General features: G+C 37.1%; 1 protein-coding gene across 3 annotated transcripts; it reads left to right on the forward strand.

Annotated features, from left to right (window-relative positions):
• The first annotated feature begins 15 nt into the window (after positions 1-15).
• On the forward strand, positions 16-11128 carry THNSL1 (threonine synthase like 1). Of its 3 annotated transcripts, none has more exons than XM_036460155.2 (3): positions 16-149; positions 5648-5711; positions 8777-11128. In XM_036460155.2, exon 3 carries the CDS (start codon positions 8830-8832, stop codon positions 11059-11061), a length of 2232 nt encoding a protein of 743 aa, XP_036316048.1. In that variant the 5' UTR covers positions 16-149; positions 5648-5711; positions 8777-8829; the 3' UTR covers positions 11062-11128. The 3 variants fall into 3 exon arrangements, with proteins under 3 accessions (XP_036316048.1, XP_045444112.1, XP_045444109.1); XM_045588156.1 differs by lacking the exon at positions 16-149 and adding an exon at positions 583-603; XM_045588153.1 differs by lacking the exon at positions 16-149 and adding an exon at positions 2550-3452.
• Positions 11129-16299: the final 5171 nt, after the last annotated feature.

Raw genomic sequence — 16299 nt, forward strand, 5'->3', positions numbered from 1 at the left:
GGGGGCGGTCCTGGAGAGGTCGTGGCCTGGGCTGTGGTCAGGGGGCCAGGGCCGGCGATCTGGGGTTCGATTCTGAGGCGACACTGGCTGCTCCTGGACACCCCCTCCTATTCTCTCTCTTTCCCCGTCTTCTCAGTGTGGTTTTCTTGGTGAGTTATTGCAGGAGAAAGAAAGGGAGGCCTACATGAGTCCGCCCCCATCGCATGCCTTTCTCCTCTTCGCGCCCTCCCCTCTCTGCGCCGCCTGGTCATCACCGCTCATTTCTCCGCTGCCCCGGCCTCGGTCCTCGGCTGGCGGTGCTCGGTGGGCGCCCGCGGCCGCCAGGCCTGCGGCCCACCTGCCTCCCCGCTCCTCCCTGGGCCCTGCGCCTCTCCGCTTCCCTGCTTTACGCCCGTCTCCCCCTTGATGGGTCCCATCCTCTTAGGTCTTTCTCCACTAGGGTGTGGCCTTTTTATTTTTTAATTTTTTTAATTTTTATATATTGATTTAATTTTTTTTTTTTTTTTTTTTTACAGAGAGGAAGGGAGAGGGAGAGGGAGTTGGAAACATCAATGATCTGCCGCCTCCTGCACACACCCCACTGGGGATGTGCCTGCAACCAAGGTACATGCCCTTGACTGGAATCGAACCCGTGGCCCTTCAGTCTGCAGGCTGACGCTCTCTCCACTGAGCCAAACCGGTTTTGGCTGGACTTGTTTTTTAAATGATTAGCCTGAACCAGAGGAAGCCTTTTATATGGGCTCTGTAATTTTGCCTATTTATTTATTTATTTATTTATTTTTTTTTTTTGGTGTCCATTTTTGAAAATTGTCTTTGTGAGAAGCGGTTTTTTGTCCGTTCTCAACCCATTTGATCGATCTTCCACATAAACCAACTTGCACACGGGTGACTGCTGAGAGAAATTCATTTAAAAGCTTTTGCCATCCCCATCTCTAAAAGACATGTTGGCAATGTGATATGGGAAGGAAGATAGTCAGAACCACCTTACAGTGGCCACTCTGTTAAGGAGAATAAAGATGCTCCAAGATGGGAGAGCGCGCCAAGTTAGGTTCTCTCAGTTTATTTATTTATTTATTTATTTATTTTTGCTTAGCATGAATAAAGAAAAATTCTGTTCTCCATACAAGTTAAGATTTGAACTTAGGACTCAGAATGATAATAACGTTAGCCAAATAGATAGTCATTGGCCAAAACTTCCACAAATTTTTTAATTAGAAGGAACACTTGGGATGGTTTGTGTTAATCACTTCCCTGAGGGCAAAGAAAAGCATGTCTTCAGGTAATAAGTACCAACTGGCCTTAGCTAACCTTAACTACCTGGTGTCCTGGATACAGTGTTCTCACTGATGTCAGTATAGTTATTGTGGTTTTAAAATTACTAAGCAGAATTTAAGATCTCACTATAGTATATTTAGTTTACAATCATGATGGAAGTTGTTAAATCATTTGGAAAGGAACTTTTTTTTTTTTCTTAGATGCTTGATCTGTAATTCTGCTTGATTTTTTGAAAGTAAGTTTACAAAGAATATATTTTTAATTTCTATATTTTCCTCAAAACGGCAGTCCTGTTCAAAGGAAATGCCTGTGTCCAATATGTCCACAGGAGATTAGTGTTGGTATGCCGTCAGAGATCATGCTCCTTTTCTGTAGGGGCTAGTTAATGAATATTTAGGCCTTGCCAGGTCAGATGGTTTCTTGCAACTACTCAACTCTACATTGTAGCTCAGCAGCAGCCAAAGGCAGTACTAAACAAATGCACAAATGGAAGCAAAATTGTGTTGCTAATTTGGCCTGTGGGTTGTGGTTGGCACCGACCCTTGTTATAAATGGTTTCACATAAAAAGTAGGTGTTTTTTGTTTTTCCTAAAGATGAATGGAATCTACTTAGATGAATAAGATAGGTGTAGGTGGGAATACGAATATGATAATTGGGAGGAAAATAAATGCTTTATAAAGACAAATATACTTTAAATATTTTTCTAAGTTATAAAATGGAAAAGTGTACTTTAAAAAGGCTTGATTTAAATACTCAAGACCATTAAGAGGATATCTAACAGCAAAAGGAGACAACAGGAAATGCTTAGTCAGCTTTGATACTCAGGTAAAAGCAATGAGTAGGAACTTGTAAAATCCCTGTGATTACCAGGTGGCATGGGGTGTGTGATCCTTTCACCCTCTCCACTTCCAATTCCTATGGAAGTAGGAGCTTGTTGAGAGGATTTTTGTTCAGAAGCCATAGAGCTTCCCCCCCCCCCGACCCCCCCCCCCAGAAACACATCATTAGTTTATATCCTAGGACAGTGGTCGGCTAACTCATTAATCAACAGAGCCAAATATTAACAATACAACAATTGAAATTTCTTTTGAGAGCCAAAGTTTTTAAACAACTTCTAATGCCATTTCTTCAAAATAGACTCTCCCAAGACGTGGTATTTTGTGGAAGAGCCACACTCAAGGGGCCAAAAAGCCGCATGTGGCTTGCAAGCCGCAGTTTGCAGGCCATGGTCCTAGTATATTTTTATTCTTATTACTTGGAAATTAATTTAATGCTATAAAATGCAATAATTTAAAATAATTTTTAAAAACCTCAGTATCTTCATAAGATAGTGGATTAGGTTTAGACATCTGAGAAATTTAGAGATTGCATTAGTATAAGATGACAAACAAGTTCATTGAACTATATAGCCAGTTCTCATCAGGAGATAATTTTTGAAGTACTATGTCTTATTTTATTATGGAAGAGAATTATAATAGCAAATATTTTAAATGGGTGAAAAATGTTGAATCATTTTGACTAGGAGGATTCTGACAATTTCCCAGAGGAATTAAAAACTAGGTAATTTTTATTATGGCCAAGAGATTTGGTCTTTAAGAAAATGTTTTTGCTTTCTGACTCCTATGTGATTGACTTTCATTTAATTTCAAATAGTTTTGTCCTTTGGCTAAGGAAAAATTTCCTGTTCATGACCATTATACTGAAAAACATGCTAACATATAATTAAATTTAAAAATGTCTAATAACATGGCTTTGAATCAGAAGAGAAAATGATATACAGTTGATCCTCACTTTTCACAGGTTCCATATTTGTGAATTCTGGCGAAAATTTATTTATAATCTCTAATTAATACATGCAACACTTTTGTAGTCATTCTCAGACATGCACACCGTGGTGAAAAATTTGAGTTGTCTGATGTGCATGTTCCGTGCCTTCTTGTTTCAGCTCTAATACTGTAGACAAGTGTCCTTTTCATGTTCTATTTAGTGCCACATTTTTCACATTTTTGTGCTTCTAGTTGGTGATTTTGCTGTTAAAAATGACCCCCAAGCAGAGTGCTGAAGTGCTGCCTGGTGTTCCCCAGGCAACAGTGCTATCAGTGCCTCACAGAGAGAATGTGGTTGGATTAGCTTCATTCAGGCATGAGTTAAGAGTGCTGTTGGCTGGAGTGCATTGGTAATGAATCAACTATATATGTTAAATAAGATGTCTTTAAACAGAAACATGTATAAAACAAGGTTATGTATTTCTCAAAAGCAGTGGTTTAATATTCACTAAGTTAATATTCTTGGTAACTTTACAGAACACAAGTGCCATGAATAACAAGAATTGACTGTATTAAGTAAAATTCTGTTTCTAGATAAAGTTACATGCTGTGGGCATCATTCCATGTTCTCTTGTCATTTGCTTTGCTTGCAGTGGATGTTGAAGTCCTAAAATTAGTTTGAGGCTAAATTTTATAAAAGCAAAATTAGTATGTAGCTTAAGAATTCATCTTTATTTTGCTTTAGAAAGACAATATTTGTTACATGTGCTAACACTTAGCATTTTTTTCTAGAGTCAGGAAGATTTTTATGATGAAATAGTATTGATACAGAATTAATAAATTGAACTGTCATGATTTTTCCCCCTTTTCTCTAATCCTCACCCAAAGATATGCCTTTTTGATGTTTAGAGAGAGAGGAGGGAGGGAGAAATATCATTGCCTCCTCTATGCATCCCCACTATGTATGTGCCTGACTGGGAATTGAGCCCGCCACCTTTTGGTATGTGGGACAAACACTCCAACTACCAGAGCCACCGAGTCAGGACCATGATTTTCTGTTTTACTTATTTATTTATTTTTATTGATTTCGGAGAGGAAGAGAAGGAGAGAGAGAGAGAGAAACATCAATGATGAGAGAGAATCATTGATTGGCTGCCTCCTGCACACCCCCACAGGGAATCGAGCCTACAACCTCGGCATGTGCCCTTGACCAAAATTGAACTTAGGACTCTTCAGTGCAGGCCAATGCTCTATCCACTGAGCAAACCAGCTGGGGCCATAATTTTCTATTTTAAATTCATATTAAAAGAAGGGAAAGTAGGGCTACAAAAGATAAAGTAACGTTAACACGTTTGTGTTACGGTCTTCTTTTAATGGAATTGATATTAAGTATTGTAGTAACCAGCATAAAGTGGAAGAAAGATCAGTTAAAAGACTGTGTCCAGCTCTGGCTAAGTGGTTCAGTTGGAGCATAGTCCCATACACCAAAAGATTGTGGGTTCCATTCCTGGTTGGGGCAGGTATGGGAATCAACTGATTGATATTTCTCTCTCATATGCATATTCATTCTCTCTCTCTCTCAAAGTCAATTAAAAAAAAATATCATCAAGTGAGGATTTAAAAAAAAAAGACAAAATGTCCATAAAAACAAACCAGCTATTCAAGTAATATGGAATTATTACTAATACATCAAAAATTATGCATTGGGAAATAAAAAAAGAAGACATTGTGGTTTTATAAGCAAAAGTCTTTTGATTAGAAGGTTAATAAGGCTGTCTTATATACAGTCCCTCAAAATTAGCTAGTGTATAATATTAGAATACAATTTAATAAAAGAAGTCGCTGATATGGTTCAAGCATATAGTTCTCTGGTCCTTGGTTTACTCTAGGCAAAGGATTAGACTGTGTACCGTATGTCAAAACAGTTAATTTACACATGAGTACCACTGTTTTCTCTGAAGGCTTATAAATAAACAAGACCATTACAAAATATGCCTAATCTTTGTGCTAAGAAATCCTGATTCAGTTTATATCTTTTTAGGCCATTGTCACTGAGTGACTATGATTAATGTTACTATACATATGAATATCCCTGTGTGCCAGCCACTGTGATACATGCTTTGAATTTATTACAAATTAATTTAAATGGCCAAGAGGTACCTGTGTGTAGCAAGTGCTTCATTTGTGCTTTTTACAAGTGTGTATTAATAGATGCAAATTATGTCTTGATTCAGATTCTCATTTCATAGCTTTATTCCATGATTTATTTTCCTCTGATCGCTAAATATACAGTTAAATTCTTAAAATTTTAGGTGTCATTGTGAAAGATTTTATATATTTTATTATTTGGTTGTATTTTATATAGCTTGATGGCAGAAATTTCTTCAATACGGTTTAGTAAAATTATTTTCTATGATAAGATACTGTTGAAAAAAGCAGTATCTTCATCTTTTAATAACAGACTTGGGAAAACATGAAAAGGGACAATTTTTTTTTTTGCACTTTAAATATTTCAAATGGGCATTATAATAATAGAATAGTCTATGTGTGGAATTTTGTGATACTGTATGCAGTTATGATTAACTTGACATTTTTTCCATTATAGACTCCACTATTTTTTTGCAAAGATTGACTTTGTCTCAGCATCTGCAAACTCTTCATCAAGATTGGTACGTGTGTATCATATGTTTACAAGTCACTGGGAGTTAAGCACAACACATATAAGTTGAAAAGCCAAATAAAGAAATGTATTCCTTCTCTTGACAGTTGCAATTTAACTTGTAAATTAAATTCAGTGTTAGTTTAAAATGGCTTAAATGGTTAATTATAGAACAAAGTTTGAGTTGAATTGATAATCAGAATAGTAAATTAAAGTTTTCAGAACATATTTAAGTGTATCATCTAACATTTAATATGGTTTAGTTGCATTTTGGTTCTATTACAGAATGTGTGAAAAGCCCCACTGTGTAGTGGTCAAATTATCTTAGTCAATTTAAATGAATGTTGCAGAAGTATTAATTTGAATTTTATATGTGACTAAATTTTTTACTTGTCTGGCATGCATTTATGTTTTAATGGTGAGTATATTTCTAAAAGCAAGAATTTGAACAGTATCCAAAGCTACTTTGGATTCCAAAATAAGTTTTCCCTCTTGTCATTGATAACATTCTTTTTTATCTATCACTCTGGAGTCTGGAATTTGAATTAAGTCTCTTCACTGATGATGTTTATAGAACAGAGACCAAAGTGATGGTCCCATGCAGATAAGGTTATAGATATGTGGCCTTTGACCTTGCTGCCTATCATCACTTTAACTATTTGCATAATGTTATAACTTTCATTCTAGCTTATTTTCAAAGATCTTCAATATGAAGAATATGTAAGAATGATTCTTAATAGTATGCATAGAAAAGTCACATAGAAATAAAAGATCATACCTGTGCCCGATAGTTTGGAAAGTTATTTAAGCATTTTATAAGCAAATATTTTATCCTGGTTTTCTGTTGTGAATACTGTATCTAAGAAATGTATGAGTAACATGATAGTCTATAAACATGTTCATATAACTAAAGAGAAGTTAAATATAAAAACAATCATCTTTTTGCGAATTCTAAGCAACTAACATTCCAACATTAAACAACCCTTATTATATGGGTTATAAAATATAAAACTATTTTCATTACAGGAAAAAGAAATACTAATTTGATTTATTAGGTCTAGTAATAATTAATGTCGTTTTCTAATACTTTTTAAAATCGAATTTATTTAAACAATACAACAAAATTTAATTGACAATATAGTTGCCGTTGTTTTCTACTACTTGTGCCCAATGCTCAGGAAGCATTTTAATCCCTCTGTTGTAAAATTCTTGTGATTTTGATGCAAAAAATTCGGTCAATGCATTTTTGAGGCATTCTTCATTATTAAATTTTTTTCCAAGAAGAAAGTTTTGCAAAGAACGAAACAAATGGTAATCAGAAGGGGCAATATCAGGAGAATATGCAGGTTGAGGGAGAACTTCCCATTCCAACTGGCGCAGTTTTTCAGCAGTGATTCTTGCAGTATGCGGTCGTGCGTTATCGTGGTGAAGAATTACGCCCTTCCGATTAATCAGCTCGGGTTCTTTTTCTCTTAAAGCTTGGGCTAACGCACATGTGTCAAACACAAGGCTCGCGGGCCAAATCTGTCCCGCCAGGCCTTGCAATGTGGCCCGCACCGCGCTGTCATCACTGCACTCCGCTGCGTTTCCATCACAATGACAGTTTATGACTGTTCAGTAAACCATTCGGCCTGCGATTTAGGCTGGATTTTAGATTTTGGCCCCTTCTCTGATTGAGTTCGACACCCCTAGGCTAACCTTTCCAATTGGGCACTATACACTGCACTTGTAATGGTTTGGTTAGATGGTAAAAGTTCATAATGAAGAATTCCTTTAAAATTCCACCAAACACACAACATCACTTTTTTCGCATGCAAGTCAGGTTTTGTCATGGGCTGCGGAGCCTCATTTTTGTCCAACCATTGAGGCCTCCTTTTCAAATTAACATACAGCACCCATTGTTCATCTCTGGTAACAATTTGCTCTAAAAACGGCAAACGGTTTTGACGAGAGAGGAGCGAACTGCAAATTGTGACTCTTTGATTACGGTTGTTGTCGGTCAACTCATGAGGAACCCATTTTCCAAACTTTTGGACTTTGCCAAGTGCACGCAATTGATTGGAAATTGTTTTTTGTGAACAATTTAAAGTTGTCGCAAGCTCTTGTTGGGTAATTTGAGGATTTTGCACCAAAAGAGCTTGAAGAGCTTCTTGATCAAAATTGGACACACGGCCTCGACCACTCTTGTCATCTAACGAAAAATTTCCCTCGCGAAATTTCTCAAACCAACACTGGCATTTTCTGGCGCTAACTGCATCTTGACCAAGAGCACTACAGATGTTTTTTGCAGCCTCACTTGCTTTTCTTCCTAATTGGAACTCGTAAAGCATGCAGTGCCGAATATGCTCTTCATCTGCCATCTTCTTAGCCCTAGTTTTGCAACAAAAACCAAACCAAACTTTTTCAAGCAAAACTTGTTAATTGCACTTCACACGTTCTGTAGATACCACGTGTTTGAAGGTTATGTCAATACAAGTCAACGCCAAGCAAGATTTTAAACGAATGTTTAAAAACGACATTAATTATTACTAGACCCGTATATTTTTTTCAAAAAGCACCTATGATAATGGCATTTTCTGAATAAAGTATCTGTTGCCTAATTGCTACAAATTATTAAAGTTTTGAGTATTCAGTGTCTTGAGATTTGAAAACATTTTTAAAGACGTAATATGCAATATATGAGAATTTGGATTCAAATACTTTTTTAAAAAAATATATTTTTATTGATTTTTTACAGAGAGGAAGGGAGAGAGATAGAGAGCTAGAAACGTCAATGAGAGAGAAACACCGACCAGCTGCCTCTTGCACACCCCCTACCGGGGATGTGCCCGTAACCAACGTACATGCCCTTGACCGAAATCGAACCTGGGACCCTCAGTCCGCAGACCAACGCTCTACCACTGAGCCAAACCGGTTTCGGCTGGATTCAAATACTTTTAAAAAATATCCCATAAATTTGGAAGATTTTAAAATAGTTTATGTACTCTGGACATGGTTATATTCACTCCTGTGAGGATTTTAAGTCTGTTGAAATTAGTAACCAAATGTCCTTTCTTGTTTTTATGTTTTAAAAAGGATTAAAGCCAGTTTTTAGATTGGCTTTGGCAAAAGAATAAAGTGAAAAGAGAATGCTCCACTTTAACCGATGTCAACATCTGAAACAAATAACCCAGAAATGTTTTTCCTTTATACATGCTAAAACGGATAAACATGCACAGCTATATCTTTCAAGAACCTTTGCACTTGCAGAATTAAGGAAGTCATGTCACTCAATTCACTCTCTTGTTGGAGACAAAAATATTATCCTGATGGGATTGCCTGGAGCTGGGAAAACAACAGTAGGCAGAATAATAGGGCTGAAACTAGGCTGTTGTGTCATAGATGTGGATGATGATATCCTTGAAAAAACCTGGAATATGAGTGTGTCTGAAAAATTACAGGATGTTGGTAATGAACAATTTTTAGAAGAGGAAGGAAAAGCTGTGTTAAACTTCTCTACATCTGGAAGTGTGATTTCCCTTACTGGGTCTAACCCAATGCATGATACTAGCATGTGGCATCTGAAGAAAAATGGAATAATTGTATACCTGGATGTACCTCTAATAGATATAGTTAATCGTCTAAAGTTAATGAAAATAGATAGGATTGTAGGTCAGAATTCTGGGACAACTATGATAGACTTACTTAAATTTAGAAAGCAGTATTATAAGAAGTGGTATGATACCCGTGTTTTTTGTGAAATTGGGGCTACCCCAGAGGAGGTAGCTGACAAAGTGCTTAATGAAGTTAAAAGATACCAAGATGTGGACTCAGAAACATTCATTTCAACAAGACACATTTGGCCTAAAGACTGTGAACAGAAGGTTTTGACAAAATTCTTTAGTGAAGCTGTGATTGAAGGTTTAGCATCTGATGGTGGACTCTTTGTTCCTGAGAAGGAATTTCCAAAATTAAGTTGTGGGGAGTGGAAAAGATTAGTAGGAGCAACCTACATAGAAAGAGCACAAATACTGTTGGAAAAGTGTATACATCCTGCTGACATACCTGCTGCCAGATTGGGAGAAATGATTGAAAGTGCTTATGGGGAAAACTTTGTCTGCTCAAAAATTGCCCCTGTCAGGCATCTTTCAGGCAACCAGTTCATCCTGGAGTTGTTTTATGGACCAACAGGATCATTTAAAGATTTGTCTTTACAGCTTATGCCTCATCTTTTTGCACACTGTATTCCACCCAGTTGCAATTATATGATACTTGTAGCAACTTCAGGAGACACAGGGAGTGCTGTCTTAAATGGTTTTAGTAATCTTAATAAAAATGACAAGCAAAGAATAGCTGTGGCCACCTTTTTCCCTGAGAATGGGATAAGTGATTTTCAAAAAGCACAGATAATTGGCAGTCAGGAAGAAAATGGATGGGCAATAGGTGTCAAGTCGAATTTTGATTTTTGCCAGACAGCTATAAAAAGAATTTTTAAAGATTCTGACTTTACTGGCTTTCTTACTGTGGAATATGGAACAATCTTAAGTTCAGCGAATTCCATAAACTGGGGCCGATTGCTTCCCCAAGTAGTTTATCATGCTTCTGCATATCTCGATCTTGTTAGCCAAGGCTTTATTTCCTTTGGAAGCCCAGTGGATGTCTGTATTCCCACAGGAAACTTCGGTAACATTTTAGCCGCAGTGTATGCCAAAATGATGGGAATCCCTATTCGAAAATTTATTTGTGCCTCGAATGAGAACCACGTTTTGACTGATTTTATAAAAACAGGACATTATGACCTAAGAGAAAGGAAATTAGCACAAACTTTCTCACCAGCAATAGATATTCTTAAATCTTCAAACCTGGAACGACATTTACACTTGCTTGCTAATAAAGATGGACAATTAGTGACAAAATTATTTAATCAATTAGAAGAGCAGCATCACTTTCAGATAGAAAAGAATCTAGTTGAGAAACTTCAGCAGGATTTTGTAGCCGACTGGTGCTCTGAGGGAGAGTGCCTAGCAGCTATTCACTCCACCTACAACAATTCCAGGTATATTTTGGATCCACACACTGCCATTGCAAAAGTGGTTGCAGATAGAATGCAAGACAAAACGTGCCCAGTGATTGTCACATCGACAGCTCATTACTCCAAGTTTGCACCTGCTATCATGAAGGCCTTAAAGATTCAAGAAATAAACCAAACTTTGTCAAGTCGGCTTTATTTATTGAGTTCATACAATGCATTACCTCCACTACACGAGGCATTATTGGAGAGGACAAAACAGCAAGAGAAGATAGAGTATCAGGTTTGTGCAGCTGATGAGATTGTCCTGAAGAGTCATGTGGAAAAACTAATACAAAATCAATTCATGTAAGTTTTCTGAGTAAAATAATTTTTTGTTAATAACCATGCAATAATAAATCACAAAAAATTTATTTGGAGTACAATAGTTTTTGTTTTTGTTTTTTTAATTTAGCTATGTCTATATTATTATCTTTTGGAATTTCAATATCCTAACTCTAGGACTGACCTTTCTACCTCTACATGCTCCTTGGATCCTTAAAAGGTACCTGTCACTTAATCTAGAAGTGGCAAAAAGGTAGCATAGTGCACAGACCCTTGTGCTATTGTGCTGTTCTGTTTACTCACGAGGGATACATCAGTTTTCACTTCCTACTCCCACTTTTAGGTGGACCAAAATTCCTGGTATTTAATTTGGCAATTAAAATATTTAAACACAGTGATTCACAACTACATTTGTAACCATTACTAGTTCTCTTCTGATGAGAAACATAATTTACTGCTCAAATGGCTAATTTGTATGGAGGAAGTAGGTTATCTGCTAAGATAGAGCCAGTGTTTTTAACTCAGAATCCATTTGGGCTACAAATAATTATGTGTAAGTGACACCATTCAAATTAAATAAGTATTTTGTTTTCTATTCTCTGTTGGATGTTTATAGTTAGAGTGAGGTAGTATAGCCAGCATGGAAGGGATCAGGACACTTGATTTAAATCCAGGAAGTAATAATCAACAGACCTACTTTGAAGTGGATTCAGAAATAAAATGGCTTACCTATTTCAAGAGAAATTTTTTCCAAAATTCAGTGTATTTGAATAGTTTTATTACAAGTATGTCTATAGTTGTAGGTACCAGTTCCCTATATTATGTGGAGTCCATTCTTCTATGCATATTGTCTCCCTTTTTGATGAGTATTCTTTTTTTTTGACAACTAAAACCACACTCAGTTGATGCACATATTTAATTTTTCTTTCTAGTAGTAATACATTTTAACCATAAATTTGTGAATTTGCTGGATGTTCTATTTCTGAATTAAAGATGGTCACTGAAAGGAACTGTTAGCATAAGGAACTACTTTCAACCACAAGATGGATTTCCTAACAGAATTTGTCTTCGCTGATTAACATTTCACCTCATTTTTTGGTAGAACTAGCTCAAATAAAAATTGTAAAAACTTTTACCAATTGCAACAGCATGGATGGACTGGAGAGTGTTATGCTAAGTGAAATAAGCCAGTCGGAGAAAGATAAATATCACATGATGTCACTGATATGTGGGTTATAATGATCAACATAATTTGATAAACAAGAATAGATCGATCTATAGACAAAGGGGAGAGGGGGGGAGGGTGAGAGAGAAACCAAAGGACTAATATGCATGCACATTAGCATAACCAATGGACACAGACACTGAGGTGGTGGGGGCTTGCATGAGCTGGGAAGGGATGGGGGAGGGGGTCAACTGGGGAAAAAGGAGACATATGTATAACTTTAGACAGAAAATTGTAAGAAAAAGTAATAGCTTAATGAGCATGAATTTTTTAAAACATGCAAACCAATTATGTGTTAACCTTGGCTTTCTGTCTTAACTTCTAAAAAGGCAGAGATTTGGTGGAGGTAGGCAAAGGATGTGTGTAAATTAAGGACATCTGTAATGCTGTCAACAATAAAACAAAGTTCTAGAACCAAAAACTGAAAACCAGGAGCAGTTATAAGAATAATAGAGGTTTTGAGAAAGAAACCAAGATGGTGGCATAGCTAAACACCTATACTGCTGTCTCATTCAACAATTTTAAAAAATGTAACTGTAAGACAGAGTGGACATCATCCAGAACCACTGGAAAACTGGCTGAGTGCAAATTCTACAACTAGAAAGAAAGATAAAAGGACACTGAGACCCAGAGGAGCTGTGGAGGACAGAGGCATGGAGTCCTGCATGCAGAAAGGGTGGGTGGCCGAATACGTGGCTGGCTTACTCACGGCATGCAGAAAGGGCAGGCAACAAGCGCAGCTAGCTTTTTCTTTCAGGAGGGAAACAAAACCTCCCGACTGCACTGAAATCCAGTTCTGAGTGAGACTTTGGATACCCAGACTCATTCGGGGAGAAACTGGACTGTTTGGCAGAGGACGAATCTCAAGGGCAGCCTTCTCTCAGAGGTGCGTGCAGCCATTGCCACGGGACACGGAGACACAGGGGCCTCATAGGGCAGGGCTGATGGGAAACCAAGGCTATCTGCTCTGCCCTGAGACTCCGCTGAGCACAGAAGCTCTCCCAGCGGAGTCACAGCTGATCATCACAGCCAATTGGCCTGGAGGTCAACTCCCCCCAGTAATACTAACAATCTAGGCTTAACTATAATAAGATTGCACTCACAGCTCACAAAGCGTGTCCACCTCAGGTAACTGGGGAGGCTGAGCCACTGGGCCCTGCTAGGACACCTAGCACACAAAGCCACTCCATCAACTCAGGGAAGCAGCCAAAATGTGGTAACAAAAGAGGCAGGTCACAAATGAAGGAAATGGAGGAAAGTAAATGACTGGATATAGAGTTCAAAACCACAGTTATAAGGTTTTTCAAGAATTTCCTAGAAAAGGCTGATAAATTTAATGAGACCCTAGAGCACATGTGTCAAACACAAGGCCCTCGGGCCAAATCCATCCCGCCAGGCCTTGCAATGTGGCCCGCACCGCGCTGTCATCACTGCACTCCGCTGCGTTTCCATCACAATGACAGTTTATGACTGTTCAGTAAACCATTCGGCCCGTGATTTAGGCTGGATTTTAGATTTTGGTCCCTTCTCTGATTGAGTTCGACACTCCTACCCTAGAGAATTAAAAAAAGGATCAACTAGAAATTAAGCATACACTGACTGAAATAAAAAATATTATACAGAGACCTAAAAGCAGACTAGAGGATTGCAAAAACCAAGTCAAAGATTTGGAATACAAAGAAGTAAAAAACACCCAACTGGAAAAGCAAAAAGAAAAAAGAATCCAAAAAGTTTAAAATAGTGTAAGAAGCCTCTGGGACAACTTCAAGCATACCAACATCAGAGTTATGGGGGTCCCAGAAGAAAAGAGAGAGCAAGATACTGAAAACCTATTTGAAAAAATAGTGACTGAAAACTTCCCCCACCTGATGAAAGAAATACAAGTCCAGGAAGCGCAGAGAACCCCAAACAAAAGGAATCCAAAGACTACCTCACCAAGACACATCATAATTAAAATTCCAAGAGCAAAAGACAAAGAGAGAATATTAAAAGCAGCAAGAGAAAAAAAGTTACCTACAAAGGAGCACCGATATGATTGTCAGCTGATTTCTCAACAGTAACTATGCAGGCCAGACGGGAATGGCAAGAAATATTCAAGGTGATGAATAGCAAGAAACTACAACCAAGATTACCCAGCAAAGCTCTCATTCAGAATTGAAGGGCAGATAAAGAGCTTCACAGGTAAGAAAAAGCTAAAGGAGTTCACCACCACCAAACTAGAATTATATGAAATGCTGAAAGGTATTCTTTAAAAATAGGATAAAGAAGAAAAAGGCAAAGATAAAAATTATGAACAACAAATATGTATCTATAAACAAGTGAATAAAAAAAGCTCAAGGGAATAAAAAATCTGATGAACAGAATAAACTGGTGAATATAATTGAATCAGGGACATAGAAAGGGAGTGGACTGACAATTCTAAGGGGAAAAGGGCAGTGGGGATGCAGGAAGAGACTGGACAAAAAGCATACAACTAACGATGAGGACAGTGAGGGGGAGGTAAGGGCAGAGGGTGGGGTAGGAACCTGATGGAGGTGAGCTATGAGGGGGAAAAACAATTGTAATAAAGTGAAAAATAAAGATTTATTAAATTAAAATAAAACCTTCCATGAAACCTCAAAAAAATAATAGAGGTTTCAAAATTCACTTTCAGTTATTTTATTTCCTTTAAGGATATTTGTTTCAGTAGATGGCATATTTAGAAAATACATCCAGATGTTCACTGTGTATGAGAATACATTTTTTCTGAAAGGAGGGACAATGTTTAATGAAAGACAATTTCTGCTCTCATTTTTGCTATAATGAAAGAATTGTAGTTAAGGAGACAATATAAAAAATCATGTACAATACAAAAGAGTTATTGCGAGACATTCTGTGAGTAAGTGAAACATGAGTGATATAGTCAATTGTAAGATTTAAGGAAAGGATTACCATGCAATAGTCAGAAAAGTTTTCAGAGGACAGAAGATGTGGTGTGTATTGAAGGATGGGAAGACTCTCTGGAAAAAAGTGAAGAGGAAATACATTGCAGGCAGAGACAAAGGAAATAGGTAAGGTAAAATGTCCAAGAAAGCACCTGCATTTACCTGCGGTCAGTTTGTTTTCAGGTACTTTCACTTTTTCTGAAAACCACTTTGATCCTTTCCTTTCAGCTAATGATCTTTCCTCATTCAAGAGGAGGAACAAGCCATCAGATATGATATACCTTGGTTTCCCATCACCAAATGTATAAATCTGCTCACCTGTTTCTATTCTTCTTTATTCCACTTTGATTGAAATTAGGTAGAATCCCACCTCCTTTCAAAGATTGATCTCTTCAGGTGTGTTTTGGACTCTCCTTCCAATTATTTAAGTTAACTTGTTACATCAGTTTTCTCCTTTCTTGTTTCTTCAACTTCTCTCCAATGTAACCTTTCTACACTATTCAGCTCTTGTTTCCTAACTTAAAAAGTGTAAGAGCACAACAAAATCTAAACTTTCACATCTTTTCACTATTTTTTATTTTTGTCCCAATCAAGGTGAAGCCTCTTCAAAAAGAGTTGTCTACATACAGGTCTCTACTTTCCTCCAATTTTCTTCAGGGTATGTACAAAGTATACATTTAAGGATGAATAATTAATACCCATGTAGTCATCACCTCTCTTTAAGAATAAAATATTACTCATAACTTTGATACTCATTATAGCTCCTCTTTGATACATTCACTTCCCTCCTCCAGAGGTACTACTATTCTAGGTTTTCTGTTCATCATTCCCTTGTTTGTATTTGTATTTTTGCACTGCTTAGTTTTGCCTCCTTTTAAGTGTTATATAAATGGAGTCATACTATATGTATGCTTCCATCACCTTTTGCTGAAAAACTTTAAAATCCATCCAGATGAATGAAGCCAGAGTTCATTAATTTTTTATTACTATGTAATATTCTATTGTATGAGTAGCACAATCTATTCATTTGACAGTTAATGGACATTCAGATTATCTGATTTTTATCTGTTCTTATATCCAATAGGCTATACTGTTTTTTAAAATTTGTATTGAAGGC

Source organism: Pipistrellus kuhlii, unplaced genomic scaffold (genome assembly GCF_014108245.1).
Source record: "Pipistrellus kuhlii isolate mPipKuh1 unplaced genomic scaffold, mPipKuh1.p scaffold_m20_p_1, whole genome shotgun sequence".
NCBI lineage: Eukaryota > Metazoa > Chordata > Mammalia > Chiroptera > Vespertilionidae > Pipistrellus > Pipistrellus kuhlii.

Coding starts and splice junctions, on each gene's coding strand:
- THNSL1 (XM_036460155.2), top strand. CDS start 8,830: ATGCTCCACTTTAACCGATGTCAACATCTGAAACAAATAACCCAGAAA.